Source organism: Nannospalax galili, unplaced genomic scaffold (genome assembly GCF_000622305.1).
Source record: "Nannospalax galili isolate Female #2095 unplaced genomic scaffold, S.galili_v1.0 scaffold11, whole genome shotgun sequence".
NCBI lineage: Eukaryota > Metazoa > Chordata > Mammalia > Rodentia > Spalacidae > Nannospalax > Nannospalax galili.
The window spans coordinates 5,630,994-5,647,115 of NW_008330735.1; the positions used below are offsets into that span (position 1 = coordinate 5,630,994).

Sequence of the window (16,122 nt, forward strand, 5' to 3'; positions counted from 1 at the left end):
CTGGGCCTCTCAGGAATCAAGCAAGCCTACTTGGAGCACTTGCCAATTCTTGTGGTGTAAACACTTCCAATTCAAGCACTAAAGACCAAATGGCCTCTCATGGGCCAGTTATTCATACAGAGGAAATCTGTGTGCTGGTTTTTAGTATTGGTAGCTTGGTTCCTATTGCAAGCCAGTGGAAGCTGGCTTCACAGACAACTGGGTGTCATCACTGAAGGAACCACTGTCTTTGGATACTGGCTCACTGCTCCTCTTCCCCACTATGACTCTGAGCAGACCAAGAAATCACCTGTCTTTTAAATTTTTTTCCTTTCTTTTCCTTCTGACCTAGTTTAAATATCCACATCTATAGAATGTCACTAGAAGGAACTCTAATGGTAGAACTGAGCAACAGTTTCTAGAGTATAAGATTCTTCTCCCATCATGGCCACAGCAGTGGACAGAGTGCTCACATCCACTCTCTACTCTGAAAGGATTTCCTAGGGCACCTGGAACACTATACTTGGTGTTGACTTTACTGACAGTCAAATAAGGGAGAGGGGTGAGTTTTAAGCCAATATTTAATCCACCTTCTTTGTTCTCCCAAAGTCCAGATTGAGCTGCCAGCATGCCAAGTGTCCTGTGGGGTGTCCCATCAGGACCTTCCATGAGGACTTGAGCATCCAAAGGGCAGGATGCAGGGCTGGAGACAGAGCTTAGAGGGAGAGTACACTTACTTAGCATCCACAAGGCCCTGGGTTTGAGGACATACTTTGACACGGCCAACCTGTAACCTAGTGATAGCTATGCTGTGGTTCAACACAAAATTGTAAACTTACTTAAAACGTGAGATTGTAACTAGATTGTACAGTTCTCAAGTGTAAACTTTGTAAATAACAATGTGTGGTAATAGAGTCTAAATAAATTGCTTCAATTTGGGGATTTCTGACTTGGAAAAAGAAAGATGTGGGGGAAAAGATAAAAGAGTAGTGAGATTGGGGGCCGGGTTAGGTGGTACACACCTATAATCCCAACACTCAGGAGGCAGAGGCAGGCAGACCTCTGTGAGATGGAGGCCAGCCTGGTCTATGTAGCAAGTTCCAGGTCAGCTGGGGCTAGAAGGAGACCCTGTCTCCAACAAACAAAACAGTGAGAGAGAAAGGAGAAGAATGGCTGGAAAGAGTGGTAATGGGTTCTACATAAACAGGTGATAAAAGCTGACAAAATTCAGAAAATAAAAACACTGCCCTAAAGATTTATAGGCTCACTAACACAGAGCTACATTGGCAATAACTCGGGCTGATAAAAAGCAACAGGGCATCAGCCACATAAACACCCAGCCACTTCAATGCTCCCATGTATATTACGATGACACTGGTTTGTTGACATCGCACCGCACCCCTGACCCCTGGCACCAGGATCTGTGTCTAACACACCGGGAAGAGGTTGTAAGGGGGTCGAAGCTGACGAGTAGCTTTTTCAAAAAGACAAGTTATCCTTGACTGGATGCAGATGGCCTGGTGAAAAATGAATTCTGCCAGCAGACGCTGCCTTTATCAGCTGCAGAAGTTCAACAGGGATGAGACTTGCCCATCCCCGGCCTGCCGGAGCGAGCCTCTGATTTCAGCGCCATATCACAGACTGTCCTAATGAATTCTCCCAACTGGTTGGAGCCTACACATATCTCCTTCTGGGAGTGCTTCCTGGGGCTTTGGGGCATGGTACTGAATGTGCCTGAGGTTGTGTTCTGCCCCAGGGGGTCAGCAAGGAATGCAGGCCTCAGGAAACAACAGAGCTCAACCTGGAGTAAATGCCTCTCCCTCCCAAGACCATCATGCCCTGGTCCTGGGCCATCCTTTTGCCTTACAGCTGTTATGGAGAGTGCCCAGGAAAGGTCAAGACCACCCCTCATGTGCCAGTCAGACAACCTACAACTATACTCAGACTGAGAACAGTAACAAGTAAAAGTGCTGTTGTATGTCTAACCTAAAGGTTAAGTAAAATTGTCCAGACTCATGACTCAGATCACTCATCTACAGGTAGAGCTATAGAACCTACCTCATAAGACAGGTGTGTGAGTTATATGAGGCAAAGTGTTTCCCTAGTACTTGATATGGGAGGATTCATGGTACTGAAGGCTGGGAAGTTTGAAAGCACGATGCTGGCATCTTGTGAAAACCTTGATGCCATAACACAGCAGAGGGTATGGCGTAGAAAGCCAGAGGAAAACCCAAAGCTTTCTTAGTCTTCTAATAAAGCCACTAAAACCATCATCAGGGAATCTACCCTTGTGACCTCATCTAAATGCAATTACATTCTGTATTAGTTACTTTTCTAATGCTGTGTTAAAACACCATGACCAAGTCAACTTATAGAAGAGTTATTGGGCTTACAGTTCCGGCTCCTAAGAGTCTGTCATAGTGTGGAAGCTTGGCAGAAGGCAACAAGAGCACAAAGCTGAGAGCTCACATTTTCAAGCAGGCACAGAAAGCAGAGAGAGAGAGACAATCGGGAAATGGGCAAGCTATATACTCTCGAAGCCTGCCCCAGTAACGTACTTCCTCCAGTATGACCACACCTCCTAAAGGTCCCATGACCTTTCCCAAATAGCATCTTGAACTGAGTTTTTAATTATCAGTTTCTAAGATGAATCCCTCTCTTTTTTACTGGAAAACTGATCCTGCATCCATGCTACTGTCCCTCTTGCTGACACAGTCATGATGGAAACTGTGCCTACTTGAAGGCTCTTCCCCGCCTCCTAGCTGGGGCATCAAAGCAAACAGGAGGCATTTGGATAAATTCAGAGATCTTTATATGAAAGATGCTACAGGACAATTAGGAATCTGGCCAGGTAGCTGATGAGGGGGGCATCCCAGCTAGATCTGCCTGTTACATTTACCTATGAGATGACACTGATGGGAAGTGCCCTGGTGTTGTGGAACTCTGTCCTCCAGGCATGAAGTAGCTGTTGCATTCTTGAAATCACAGCAGCCATGACCCCCACAAGATTGGGCCTGCTAACATTCCCTCAGGAAAGGAGGAATGGGCTTATGAGGCTCATGGATACATGAGGTCCCTCCCTTCCCCAGGGATAAGTAAATTAACAATGGCTAAGGGGGACTCTTCTTCAGTTGTATAGCTGCACATTACTTGCCCATACTCCTGGAAGTAGCTACAGTTGAACCCATCTGTTCACCAAGTTAGACTTGGATGGAATCATTTCTTTGGTCTGTATGAGTATCATTCTAAGGTGAACAGATATTTGCTCACATCTCCCGAGGAAAAGTCACACACTTCGTGTGCAAGCAGGGATCTGACAGAACCAAAAATGAGTTTAGGAGGGGCTGCTCTATTACCCCTGCCGTAAGTAATAAGAAGATGAGGCTAGCCATCTGAGAATGGAGTGTCCACAAGGCAATTCTGATATGACCATCATCCTCCCCTGTGTGATGCTGGATGCCTGCCTTCTTGTCACATCACATCATGGCAGTTACATTGACCCTACTTCTGGGTGATAAAGCACACAACAGAGGTTGAGCTGTCCTCCCAGAGGGAAATTCAAGGGTGAAAAGCCCAAGGCGGGAATCTCAGTGGGACCACCTTCCTTCGTGTCTTACAGAGTGGTAAAACCTCTCAATAACTGTGGTCCACCAGGGGAGCCAGGGGATTTCTCCAAAGTGCCTGGTGGACCAAAGAATCTATTACAATCCCTGAAAGTAGCACAGATGGAATGGGATTGTGAGGAAGCTACGACTACAATTGCATGATCCCTGTTACAGGCGATAAGACTGGGACTCAGCATTCTGCTCAGAAGAACTTGCCCACATAAGGGAGGAATGAGAAGAAATAGGCATGCAGGCAGTATCCTCCTTGTTAGCCTCTGATTTGACAGGCACATTGAATAAAACAAAGTACAAGATGGAGGTTTGGGTTTGCCATTTCTTTTTGGTTGGTTTTTGGTTTTGGTTTTGAGACAGGATCTCACAATGTAGCCCTGAATGTCCTGGAACTGACTATGTAGACCAGGTTGGCTTCGAACTCACAGAGATCTGCCTGCCTCTGCCCTCAAAATGCTGGGATTGAAAGCATGCACCACCATGCCAACCATCTTACCATTTCTTGCGAATGGGAAGGAACATAAGGAAAAGAGCACACAAACTAGATTTGTGCTAAAAAGCCCTTCCTGGGATCCAAAAACTTCGAACCAAAGGGATTTGAACAGCGAGGAGGGAGAAAATGACAGTGAATGTGCTGATTAATTACCATTGCCGACCTGACAGGATTTAGAGCCACCCAGGAAGCACATCTCTGGCAATGTCTGTGAGGGTGTTTCCAGAAAAGTTTAACTGAGGAGGAAATACCCTGAATGTGGGCAAGTCCCCCGCTGCATGGACTAGGGTCTCAGACTGCATAGAAAGGAAAAAGAGAAAACATGAGTCCCACCATTCATCTCTGCCTCCTATGAATGCAATGTGACCAGCTGCCTCACACTCCGACCCCCAAGCCTTCCTCACCGTGCTGAACTGCATCCTCTCGAGCTGTGAGCCAGCATAAACCCTTCCTTCCTCGAGTTGCTTTTGTCTGGTATTTTGTCACAGAAATGAGGAAAGGTAACCAACCTAGTGTGGGAACTGGGCATGAGACAGGTGGTGTTTGGTGCCCAGTTAACCAGGCTGGATAGGACTGTGTTGTCTGGACAGTTAAGTAGGGAGCTAATTCAGCAGAGATCTTGGGACTGATGGTGGAGGGCATCTGTGGCTTTGCCAAGTCCCATATTGGGTCATGATCTTTATGAGGTGGGAGAGGCTCTGGTGTGACTTAAACACAGCATGTAAATTCCACTCATAAAATGCTGATGCAATCAAGAAGTGGTAAGAACAAGAAAAGGCAGACAAGGAGGCTTACCTGGGTCACTCAAAAACAAATGTGGCGACATTTAGGTGTAGCTAGAGTTCTGAGAAGGGAAAATATGACAAAAGGCCAAATCCATTTCTTAGGAGCTTCTGGAAGGTAATACAGCTAAACAACAATTTTTTTCTGGAGGGTTGGAAGCATTACATGTGATGTCCATTGTACGTGTTACTGAGGAGAAAGGTGATCTCATTGGTGAGACCCACCCTCGCTACTCTTTAACTGGGTAGTGAAGGTTGCCTGCATGTGAGGAACATGCAGGGTGACCAGAACCTCCATTGACTTACTGGTCCCAACTAGTGTTCAGAATATTTGGATCTGAGTGGATTCTGGTGCTAGGTATGCCTTGGTTTCTGGAAGCCCCAGGAGCTTCAGGAGCAGTGAGCATCAGTCGAGGGATATGGGGATGGAATGGTACAAGTGAAAAGAACTGAGCTTGTCCTGGAGGTAGAAAACTACCCTCCCAGACAGCATGCTGTCTATTCTCATACTGTCTAGCATGCGCTGTTCTCCCTTCCAAGAAGTATACCTGGGGCAGAGATGGTACACCCAGCCTAGGGCCTTTTCAGCAGCCAGGTGTGGATGATGGAGAAATGGCGGCTACAGTGCAGGTCTGGAGTCTATTCATCCCAGGGAGCCAACTTGAACCAAGCAGCAGGTGCAGCAGGAGAGATCATGACTCTGCTCTTACTTAGCCCTTCACTGGGCAAAGCAATGCAAGCTGGTCCCACCTAGCCCTTGGAGGGTGGGGGGATGCATAGAAGCCCAAAGTAGCATCTCAGGACAAAGAAGTTGGATGGCTTGTGGAGAATGCTTATGGATTATAGAAAACTAAATAAGAGCATGTTTTTTAGTCATACCACAATACCCCTCATTGCTCTTTGAGGAAACAATGTTACAAGTGGTGGAATTTTTTCAAGCTGTATTGGACCTTAACTAACTAACTTAAGTATTCCCTTAACTGCTGAATCCCAAAACGAATTGGTACTTGCTTTATAGACTGTGGTAGACCTTCAGAGATCTTGCCCATCCGCTGTCAAAAGGCTTCATTATACAATGCTAACCTTATAGCTTTAGAAAAGTATATGAAAGACATGTCAATTCATATAAAGGAGCAAGGATGGGAAATCAGTTTGCACAGCATGCAGGGGCCAGGCACAGCTGTGAAATATTTGGGGAGGTTTATGGTTGGGTGAGGCACATATGATACTTAACAAAGTAACAACAGCCTGTACCTATAAATATTATAGTAGTTTGAATGAAGGTACCCTGCACGGATAGGATAAATTATTCCCAGAAACTATAAGGTTATTGATTGAAAATTTCAATGCCAGAGTGCACTGAAAGGAAGTTACCTTCCTATGAATTGCTGGGTAGGGAGAACCCTTAAGTCTTAGATACTATATGTAGCCACTGCCATTCGTTACATGCTAGAACCAAATGCTAAGACCCTATTACTTCAGCCTTATTACTGATGGCACTAAATATTTTGATTGCAGTAGATGGAGAAATAAGCTTAGAATTGGACAGTATTCTCCCTTCCTGCTGGATAGCATTTTAATTTCCTATTTTATTTATTACGTTTATTTTTTGCGTGCATGGGTGTATTGCCTGCATGTATGTAAGTGTGCCTGTGTCGTGCAGTGCCCCACAGAGATCTGAAGAGGGTGCTGGATCCCCTGCAACTGGAGTTATGGATGGCTGTTAGCCACCACATGGGTGCTGGGAATCAAACCTGGCTCCTCTGCAAGAGCAGCCAGTGCTCTTAAACACTGAGCCATCCTTCCAGCTCCTGGGTAGCATTTTTAGTGCCAAAGGGATCATGCAGGCTACTGAAGAAGCATTATCCCCAAATGGTCTTGTTCAGCTATGGAAACCACTTGTTAATATCAGCAGCAAGTCATGCCAGATATGCCCACTGGAGGAATAGTTGTATGACTCCTATGGGTGCAAGCAACTATTTTTCAATTGTATTTAAGGCATAATGCCACAAAAAGGATCCATGTTTGGTACTGTAAGACAAGACAAAAATCTGTTGCTGGGGAGGTCATAGGAACTAGTGTTTTGTTAAGTAGATATGCTGTGCCTATCAATTACCTTCTAAATATTTACATTTGTGCCTGTAGATTATTGCTGCTGGTGGTATTGGTTACTTTTGAAGTTGTGTTACTTTAGACTCCCAACCAAAGTGCTGAGAATAGGTGGCAGTTGCTGTGGCATAGCAGCCCTAAATGGGAGAAAATAGTGATATATTTTAGCACTCCCTTCAAGGCTCAAGGAACACCTTAAAAAGGGGGCAGAAGTATATAAAAGAAAGGGGAGCTGGGAAGGTGGCCCAGCAGCTAAGAGCTCTTACTTCTTTCAGAGGACCTGAGTTTGGTTCCCAAGATCCATGTCAGGAAGCTCACAACCACTTGTAACTCCAGCTCCAGGGGGACCCAGTGCCTCTGTTCTCCTCAGGCATATGCAGGGACATGCACATACAATTTTAAAACATAAAAAATAAATCTTGAAAAAAGAGAGAGGAAAGGGGCTGGAGAGATAATTCAGTAGTTGGAAGCACTGACTGCTCTTGCAGAGGACCTGGGTTTGATTCCCAGCACCCACATGGTGGCTGATAACTATCTGTAACTCCAATTCCAGAGGAATCCAACACCCTCTGTGGCATTGAGTGACGAGTGCACTCACACATATGTTGGAAATACACTCATACACATAAAATAAAATAATAAAAGAAAATAGAGGAAGGAGTAAAGTGTTGTGGAATTCTGCCTTCCGGGTATGACATGAACATTGCTGTCTTAAAATCAGAGTAACTGACATCCATGCTAGAACTTCCTAAGATTGGGCCCAGTAACACTTCCTTGTAGAGGAAGGGAGGGTCACAGGGCAGATCATAAGGTAGCTCATGAGGCATACGAGGCCCCTTCCTCAAGGATATTTAAGTGGCTCACAATTGCTGGCAAGGTGTTTTTCTTCAGTGGTGTAGTTACCCATAAGTTTTCCAGGCTCCTGTAAAAAAGCAACCCTTCATTCATTTATGCTCCCATAACCTCAATTAAATTCATTAGCCCACCAAGCTAGACTTGAGTAGAATCATTTCTTTGGTCTGTCATTAGTGCCTCACTGGGAGTGAATACATGTTTGTTCACATTTTCCCAGGAAAAGTCATGCAATGTGTGGTCACCCCAGTCCCTTGAAAACCCTAACACCTTCAGGACAAGGGAGAAAGCAAAGACCACTGTGTGTCAGGGAGTTTTCCAGTGACTGACCCTGGCCTACCCTACCAAGACTTCCACAGCCCATCTTACCACATGGTCAACACAAGGTGTGCTTATCAGGAGGGTATCTGCTAAAGAGGTGAGTGCCTCTTTATCCTCCTCACACCCTGGTTCTGGGGCAGAAACAAATACTGATTGCTTTCTGACCTCTTTCTTATCTCCCACCACAAGGTCAATATGACCTTTGATCTGCACCTTCTCTGCCTCTCCCTTGCTAGAGCAGAGGTTTGTTGGGGTCCAAGGTGGGAGGGAGGTCTACTCTAATTAAGTGATAAGATCACTGACATGGGTTCATTCATCTACAGAGCAGAACTCAGAAGTCAGGGCAAAAGATTCCTCTAAAGATTGATCTGCATTATGTATGTTCCTGTTCTTGTGTGTACGCATGTGCACATGTGTGCGATTGTGTGGAGACCAGAGACTGATGCAAGTGTCTTCTTCGATCACTTTCCAAACCTAGCCCTCATTATTCAGATATAAGGACTCAGATGTGTCTTACAAAATGAACGTTGCTTGCCAAAAAGAGGGAGAGTTATATCTTGAGTGTCACATCTGGATGATTCTGTCATCCCCATCATCACTAGAAACCATCAGCTTTCTTCAGGGTTGTCTCTTTCTGATGTAGGGACTCCTTGGGAAAGCAAGATGCTGCTTTTTAAAAGAGATGATTGACCTTGAACTTTTAAAATGTGTTTCTCAGTTTTCCCTTTCCATCACTGTCTGGCTAACATTATGCTCTGTGATGTCTTAAGATCCCATGTTTAATGTAACAGCAAATGAACACATTTGGCAAACAAGCTCTACCATTGAATATAAGAGAGGGAATATTTTGTCAGTCATGCCTGCCCCATCTCTGGGAACTTGATAGGTATCCCTAGTGTCCTGAGAAGGGAGTGGCTGTGGCATCTCTGGGCAGTCCTGACCCTCTGGTGTGGGGTCCAGCAAGCCCTGAGCTCAGGGGGAAATATAGAGCAGTGCAGGAGTTAAAAGAAGGCTTTGGGTCTGTGGGATAAAATTTCCACTGCGCCTTATGCAGGAACCAAATGACCCTGGAAGACGTGCTTCTTAGTACTTCGGTTTCTTCCTCTGCCAAATGTTTTTAGTGAAAGAATCCATGTACAAGGAAACTGGTATGCACAGAGGTTCAATAGCCAGCGTATATAATACATTTTGTTCACCTTCCATCACTTAAGCACCCCCATTTGTGCAAGTCGTGGGGGGCGGTGCTAGCAATGCCAGTGCAGGTTCACATGGGGGTCAGGCCCTGTCAGACAGGGGCCCCCTCTTCCTGTCAGACCTCCCTGACATCCACACTTCATTCTTCATCTCTCTCATCTTTCTTCCTGGTCTTGCCTTCCTCTTTCTACCCCTCCGTCTTTCCCGAGAGTCTGACTGTCCTCTCAGTGGGCCTCAGAGTCCCTCATGTCAGGCCATCTTTCTCTACCACTGTCAACATCACCAACGCTCCTGGGACGATGTGAGGTAGCGGGAAGCCACTTGTCCTAACCGTCATCCCCTGACATTTATCTCAGTCCCTTCCCCCACTGGGCCATCCTTCAACCCTCCCATGCTCCATGAACATCATTCACTGTCTCTTCAGCTCACATATAAAATTTGGTTTGCTTTAGCCACTTAAATCTGTCTGCAAGCTCTCTGAGGCTTCAACTCATAATAGCCTGATTTTCAGCCTGTGCTTCCAGGCCCTGCCTTCTAGAACCTTTACTTCAGGAGTGTCCTGTGCCCTAGCCCCTGAAACACAGCCCAATCAGGAGTCTGTAGAAGGCCTGAGCACTAGCCTTCCTGTGAGGGGCCTTCTTTAGGCTGTTCTAGAAGTTTCTAGCCCTCTGAGACTTAGCCCCCCCTTTGCTTTCTGCTCCTCTCTCCGTGAAACCAGTCTGAGATTAACAGAATCAAGATTTTGCTTGAAAAACAGAGAAAATTCCAAGCCTTGCCCAGAAGCAGCTGCTTTCTCAGCATAGTTTCAAAGAATGATGGGAATTCTACCAGGTATGGGGCCACCATCATGGAGATTTATTGTTATTTAGTTATGTGTTTTTGCATGTGTGCACTATGCACACAGGTGCATGTACACATGTGCAGTTGCATGTGGAGGCCGGAGGTCAATGTTGGGTGTCCTCCTCTACCATTCTCCACCTTATTTTTTGGGATAGGGTCTCTCATTGAAGCCCATGCTCATCAATTCACTAGACTGACTGACAAGCAAGTTCTGGTGGCCTTTGTCTCTTCCCCCAAAGTACTAGGATTACAGATGTGTACTACCACATCTGACTTTTAATGTGGGTGCTAAGCATCTTAACTCAGGTCCTTATAGGTGCTTTACCGATTGAGCTATCTCCCCAGTACCTAATTTTGTTTTTATTTATTAACTTTTGCAAGATTCTATCAAATAAACATTTACATAGATTATAATCTCTTGATAAAGTGGTCACTAGAAGCAAGACATGAATGAAAAAGGCCAAAACCTTCATGTGGAAAGTCAATGATGGGATGAATTGACTAGGTTTGAAAACTAACCTCTTCACTGGTAACTTTACCAGAGTAGCATGCCCAGTTCCTCTTGCTGACTTCTACAGGAACTTCCCAACTCATGGCCCCATGGACTACTACCACAGCAGAGCCCTGGGCCGCCCTCATGGCCATTCTCAAGGCCTAGCAAGGTTCGATGCCATCTTGGGATTGTCAAATGTGAGTCTCACTAGTAGTCACTTTTAGGTCCCTTTCAGCAGCTGTGTATTGAGCCCACTCTGTCGGTCCTGTACAGCATGGTAGAAATCACTGGGAGGTGGTTAGAATGCTGGTGTTGAGCCTGATCTGCAGCAGAGCCTGCAGCTCAGCAAACTCTCCAGGTGATTTTTGTTTTTTGTTGTTGATTTGTTTGTTCTCCAGGTGATTTTTTTTTATGAGCGTTCAAATAAGGAACCCCTGAAGCGGGTAACGGAGGGAACGGGCAAGAGTGTCTCTCTCTTCTGGTTTGAAAGATGGGATTGACAGACGTGCAACAATGGAGCAGGACACAAGCAGGTTTTGGTAGGAAATGGCTATCAACAACTAAAACCACGTCCCCCCTCTGCCAAGTACCTCCCCTGAGATTTGGAGACTTCATCTATAAAATGGGGTGGCACTTGCCCTGACTACCTTGTAGGATTGTCTATAGATCAAAGCAGAAGATGTCAAAGCACCACACTGACCCAAAGAACTGTGACAAAGCATACTTGAATGCTAGAGAAATTTGTACATGAGAGATGGCTCAGGAGGCCTTGAGTAGTATGGAAGATCCAGCCAAGAGGCCTGAGGGGGTTGAGGTATGGCACAAGGCACTAGAGTAAAACAAGGTGGAAAATGTACATTTGACCATCCTCTAGCCCTGACCAACACCCACCAACTGCCTCCTGACAGCCTGCCAAATAGCAACACCACAGGTCTCAGACACAGTCAGTATCACCAGGTACTTTGCAAAGGACACAAAACAGGCAGATGTGGTTTTTGTGGTAAGGCTGCAATAAACCCAACTGTTGCAAAATTTTACTCTAGTTTGAGGTACAGGAGAACATTTCATCATTTTTCAGGGTTGACCTGGGAACATGACCAGACACTACAAACTGGGGGAGATCAAAGAAATCAGCAGGTGAGTTCGTGGGTGACAGTTTTCCTAGAAAATTCTCATGAGCTTTTTTGTTCTGTTAGATTTCTTTTTCTTTTATTCATTCATTCTCTCTCTTTTCCTTCCTTCCTTTCTTTCTTTTGTTCAATTGTCGCTATGTCCAAATCAAGGAGTGGCTCTTGCCCTCACTTCATAGGTGAGAAAACTGGGGACTTGGAATTTGAACCCAGATTGCTCTCCTCTCTGAGGTACTTCCCTACATACCTCCTTACTGGGGTCACTGAATCTCCTGCCTGTTCTGATCAGTGGGAACAATGCCCCTGGACTTCTGTTATGAAAGCTGTTCTCTGACTCACTGACGTCTGCCATGCTTGTCCTGAGTTACTCCAGAGAAATGCTCTCTTCTGGCAGGAAAAGATAAAAACGGCTGATGCACATGAGTCACCGCGCTCACTATAATTAATAGTGATGCAAGAGGCAGATCCAGGAGAGGGGCCTCCAGACCCTGCTTCTAGGCTACCCCAGCATTGAGCTGCATTTCAGGGCTACAAAGATTCTCTGCAGCTGACTGTCTTTCTGCTTGACACACTTTTAAACGAAGAAATGAAACCTGGAATGCATATAGGCTTGAAGATAATGGAGCCGAGAGGAACCACACCAAATTCATCTCCTTATTTACAGTCGAAAAACCAAACTCCAGAACCATGAAGAGTTTATGGTTTAGAGAGAATGTAGATCTTTGCTTTCACACTCTGCTGCCCTGGAAAGTCTAAGCAGTTTTCCACCTGCTGAGTTGATTTACAGCAGCTCCCATTGTAAATTTGGTTGTACTAGGTGCTCAGCTTCTGCCCTTCTGATCCCAGGATGTATCTGTGAACTTTTCAAAAGGGCATTAGCTACCACTAGAGTCCCTCTCTTCTCTTCTGTTGGTCTGGAATAAGATGTGATTCGGTGATAATCTTGTTAAAATAAGCCTTGAACCACAACACCCACCCACTCTGCAGGCAAGCCACCCAATCATCACACAGGCACAATCCATGGTACAAGGTGAAGATGACCTGTGGCTGCATTTGAGGATACATAATTCCCAAAGCCTGACAAAAAGAAATCAAGTTGTGGTCAGGGCCTGGATAGGTGTTGGTAACATCTCGTTATCTCTTTAAAAGGGGCTCATCCAGCGCCCAGATTCTAAGATTCTAACACAATACAGCTGACAGATCTCGCACTTTCTTTTGGAACAGACTTTAATTGAGAGCAAAGTGAAAAATGCAGGTTACATTTTTAGTGTTATCAGCAATACACTGTAAGATTAACACCCACACAGTGATGCATCTAATATTCATACACTTTCTAATTTTAGTTGTCAAAGAGCAAATCATTATCATATATATATTTACACAGTATTTCAAGCAACAGTAAATTAATAAACCCCTCCCTTTAAAAACAACAACAACAACACACACACACACACCTCTAAACAATGGATTCCCTCACAATAGTACATCTCTTTTTTTTCACATACTTGTAGACTCAAAGATATTTAAGTTACTCAAGAACAGTCTTATCAGTGAACATCCTGGACCAGCCCCTATTTTCTTTTAAAGTCACTTTAATTTTTACAGCTTTAAGCCACATAGCCAGTGTGGTCTGTACACTCTAAGGATACCCCAGATCATGAAAATGAATTCTTCCACTTCCTTTGTGTGAGAACATACGATGCACTTAATTACAAGTAAAAAAAAAAAAAAATCAAAAACATTAAAAAAAAAATCTCAGCTCTTCAAACATATGTTTTTGTTTTTGTTTTTGTTTTTTAAAGAGCACTGTGCTAACGTTAAAAATGAATAACTGAGAAACCCAAGAGCTTTAAAAGTTGCCTGGTAAAATTACATCCTGCCTTCCAGGTTAGCAGCCGCCTGACCTCTGGAATGCTGGGCAACACTCGCCCCTGATGCCTTGTTCTCTGATTTATTTCTCACTGGTGCTGTTAGTAAGTGGGAACTATGACAAAGTTTACATTAGCAGACACATACACATGCCCTGGCCTATAAATATCCCCTGATGGAAAATGGTACAATAGCTCCATTCCTAGTGAAAATGAGTATAAAAGGAGAAGAGGAAGGTAGAGGAACATTATCAACAACAGTTCTTATAGTGAAAAATCCAGACCAAATGGCAACAAGGCTTTCAACTAACAAGACACTATAAGCCACTTCACCAGTCAACTAAAAGCAGGCAGAGCACAGACCAGCTCCTCTGGACAAATCTGGTAGGATCCAGTCACACAGGTATCTTGTTGGAAGCTGGATGAAGACCCACAGCCATGTCCTTTGTAGGTGAGTGAGAGGCATTTCAAATCATATTTGGAAGTAGTTCACACACTGTCCTGCCTGGGACATGGAACTGTCCCCAGGTCAGACCCCTCAAAGCGCCAGCTGGAGCTTGGTCATATTTCTCTGATGCATATTGTGATGGCGGACTAATTCATCTGACCGGGCAAACTTTTTCTGACAACTGGGCCACCGACAGCTGAAGGGCTTTTCACCTGTTGACACAATTGCCAGTCAGAGACACTTGCAGCAGAGTGACAGGGCACAGATTCAACTATCAAAGGCCCATATTAACTCACCACAAGGCACCCTCCCTGGACTCCTGTGGCTCTTTCCCTAAGCTAACCAACTAGCTTTTCCCTGGGAGCCTGGGATTGGCATCACCTTTGGAGTCTTAGAGAACAGAAACACTGAAAAAAAGTATAAAATATTCTTAAGGCAGAAGACTTGGCGAGTAGGAGAGAAGGATTAAGTCTAGTTTGTAGATCTCTAAGCAACTCATAAATTAAGGGTGTTTTGAAATCGTTGGTTTCATCTCTATTGTGAGGATGCTCTGTGACCTGTGCAAATGTTTCCCTGTTGCTGTCTATGTGGAGTCTGAGCTGCAAGGGCCTCTGGACCATTACCCTGGGTGTTATTGACTGGTTGCTGCCCTGAAGTAGACCTGTGACTGAAACTTTACTATGTCTGTAAATTATGTCTTTTGGTGTAAATTCTTGCTCAGAGCATAATCTGTTAGATGGAAGATTCTAGTTGCAGCACTGGTTCTGCCAAAAGATCAAGGCTGCTCTACATAAAGAGCTTTCATTCTCATTAAAGATAAAATATAGCTCTTATACAATGCCTATATATGGGCATCACATATATACATATATGCACTGCTTTGCTATTCCTTACAACAGTCCCACAAGGAACATTTCCATTCTACAGATGAGGTTAGACATTTGTTGAGGACAAACACAGGCAGGGCTCAAATCCAGGCGTGTCTAATTCTGAAGTCTGCACTCATTTCTATATCACACTCCCAGGCTCTCCTAAGGAAAATACAACAGAAGCCAAGCCCTAGTGCTACCTGGAGAACTTCCCAGGGTGTTGAAATGTCCCAGAAGATGTGGTGTTCTGAGGCCAGGCTTGGGCCTGACCCAACACAGCATCAAGCATTCTGTTGGCGACACAAGCCACTTCAAACATACATAGGCAGTGTAATATACAGGGACAACTCCCCACACTATGAGCTCGGGGAACTCAATGAAAGACAGGAGAAGACACACATCCTGCCAACACTTGGGCATAGGGGTTTTGACTGTGTCTTAAACCTGTTTGGGCTGAAGTCTTGGGACTTCCCTGGAGGCTTACTATGTCGTGTTTTATTTTACTTCCTGCTTACTGTCACTTTGCTTTTTCTCTTCTGGCTCCTGCTTCCCACCCTCACCTCTTCATGGGCATACCCCAACCCTTTCTCATGTTGGATGCCTCAGTGGCACTCAGCTTGGCTGACTGGCTCTCTCTTCACTTGCCTGACCTCCCTGCATGGCTGTTTGAACTCATGTTCTTTCTCCAACAGAGAAGACAGAGGGATGCGGTGGACTAAGGGCAGTCACACGTGCATTTGCTATCCATTTGCTTTGTGACTTCGGGGAAATCATTTAATCACTACCTGTCATAGACTCCTCATCTGTAATGGAGATGGAGATAAAATTGCCTACCCTGCTCTGCTTAACAAGGATGCTGTGAAGATGGAGTGATAACTAACCTAAGCAATGGTCCTGCTTCCCAAGGTAGAAAATGTGCAACAAAGGTGGTGCTGTTTTCATGATGAATCACACCAGCCTTGTGGATAAGCACATGCTCCAGGCAGCCAGTGGGGACGGCAAAGTGCCCTTCTCCTCTCTTTGCTAGTATAAAGGAGATGTGATCCACGTGATTGTGCTTATCTGGCAGAAACCAAGACTCCTCGAGGGCCATTAACTTTAGGTAGAGCAAGAAATACATTCTCCAA

The 16,122-nt window shown here is 45.0% G+C and overlaps 1 protein-coding gene across 2 annotated transcripts in view; it reads right to left on the minus strand.

Moving 5' to 3' along the window:
- Positions 1–13,016: 13,016 nt before the first annotated feature.
- The window catches only part of Wt1 (WT1 transcription factor), a 48,921-nt gene continuing 45,815 nt past the window's right edge, over positions 13,017–16,122 (minus strand). For both annotated transcript variants that reach the window (XM_029555265.1, XM_029555269.1), the window contains one exon: positions 13,017–14,338. In XM_029555265.1, the coding sequence (XP_029411125.1) occupies positions 14,217–14,338 (122 nt within the window). In that variant the 3' untranslated portion in view covers positions 13,017–14,216. The remainder of the gene's footprint in view (positions 14,339–16,122) is intronic.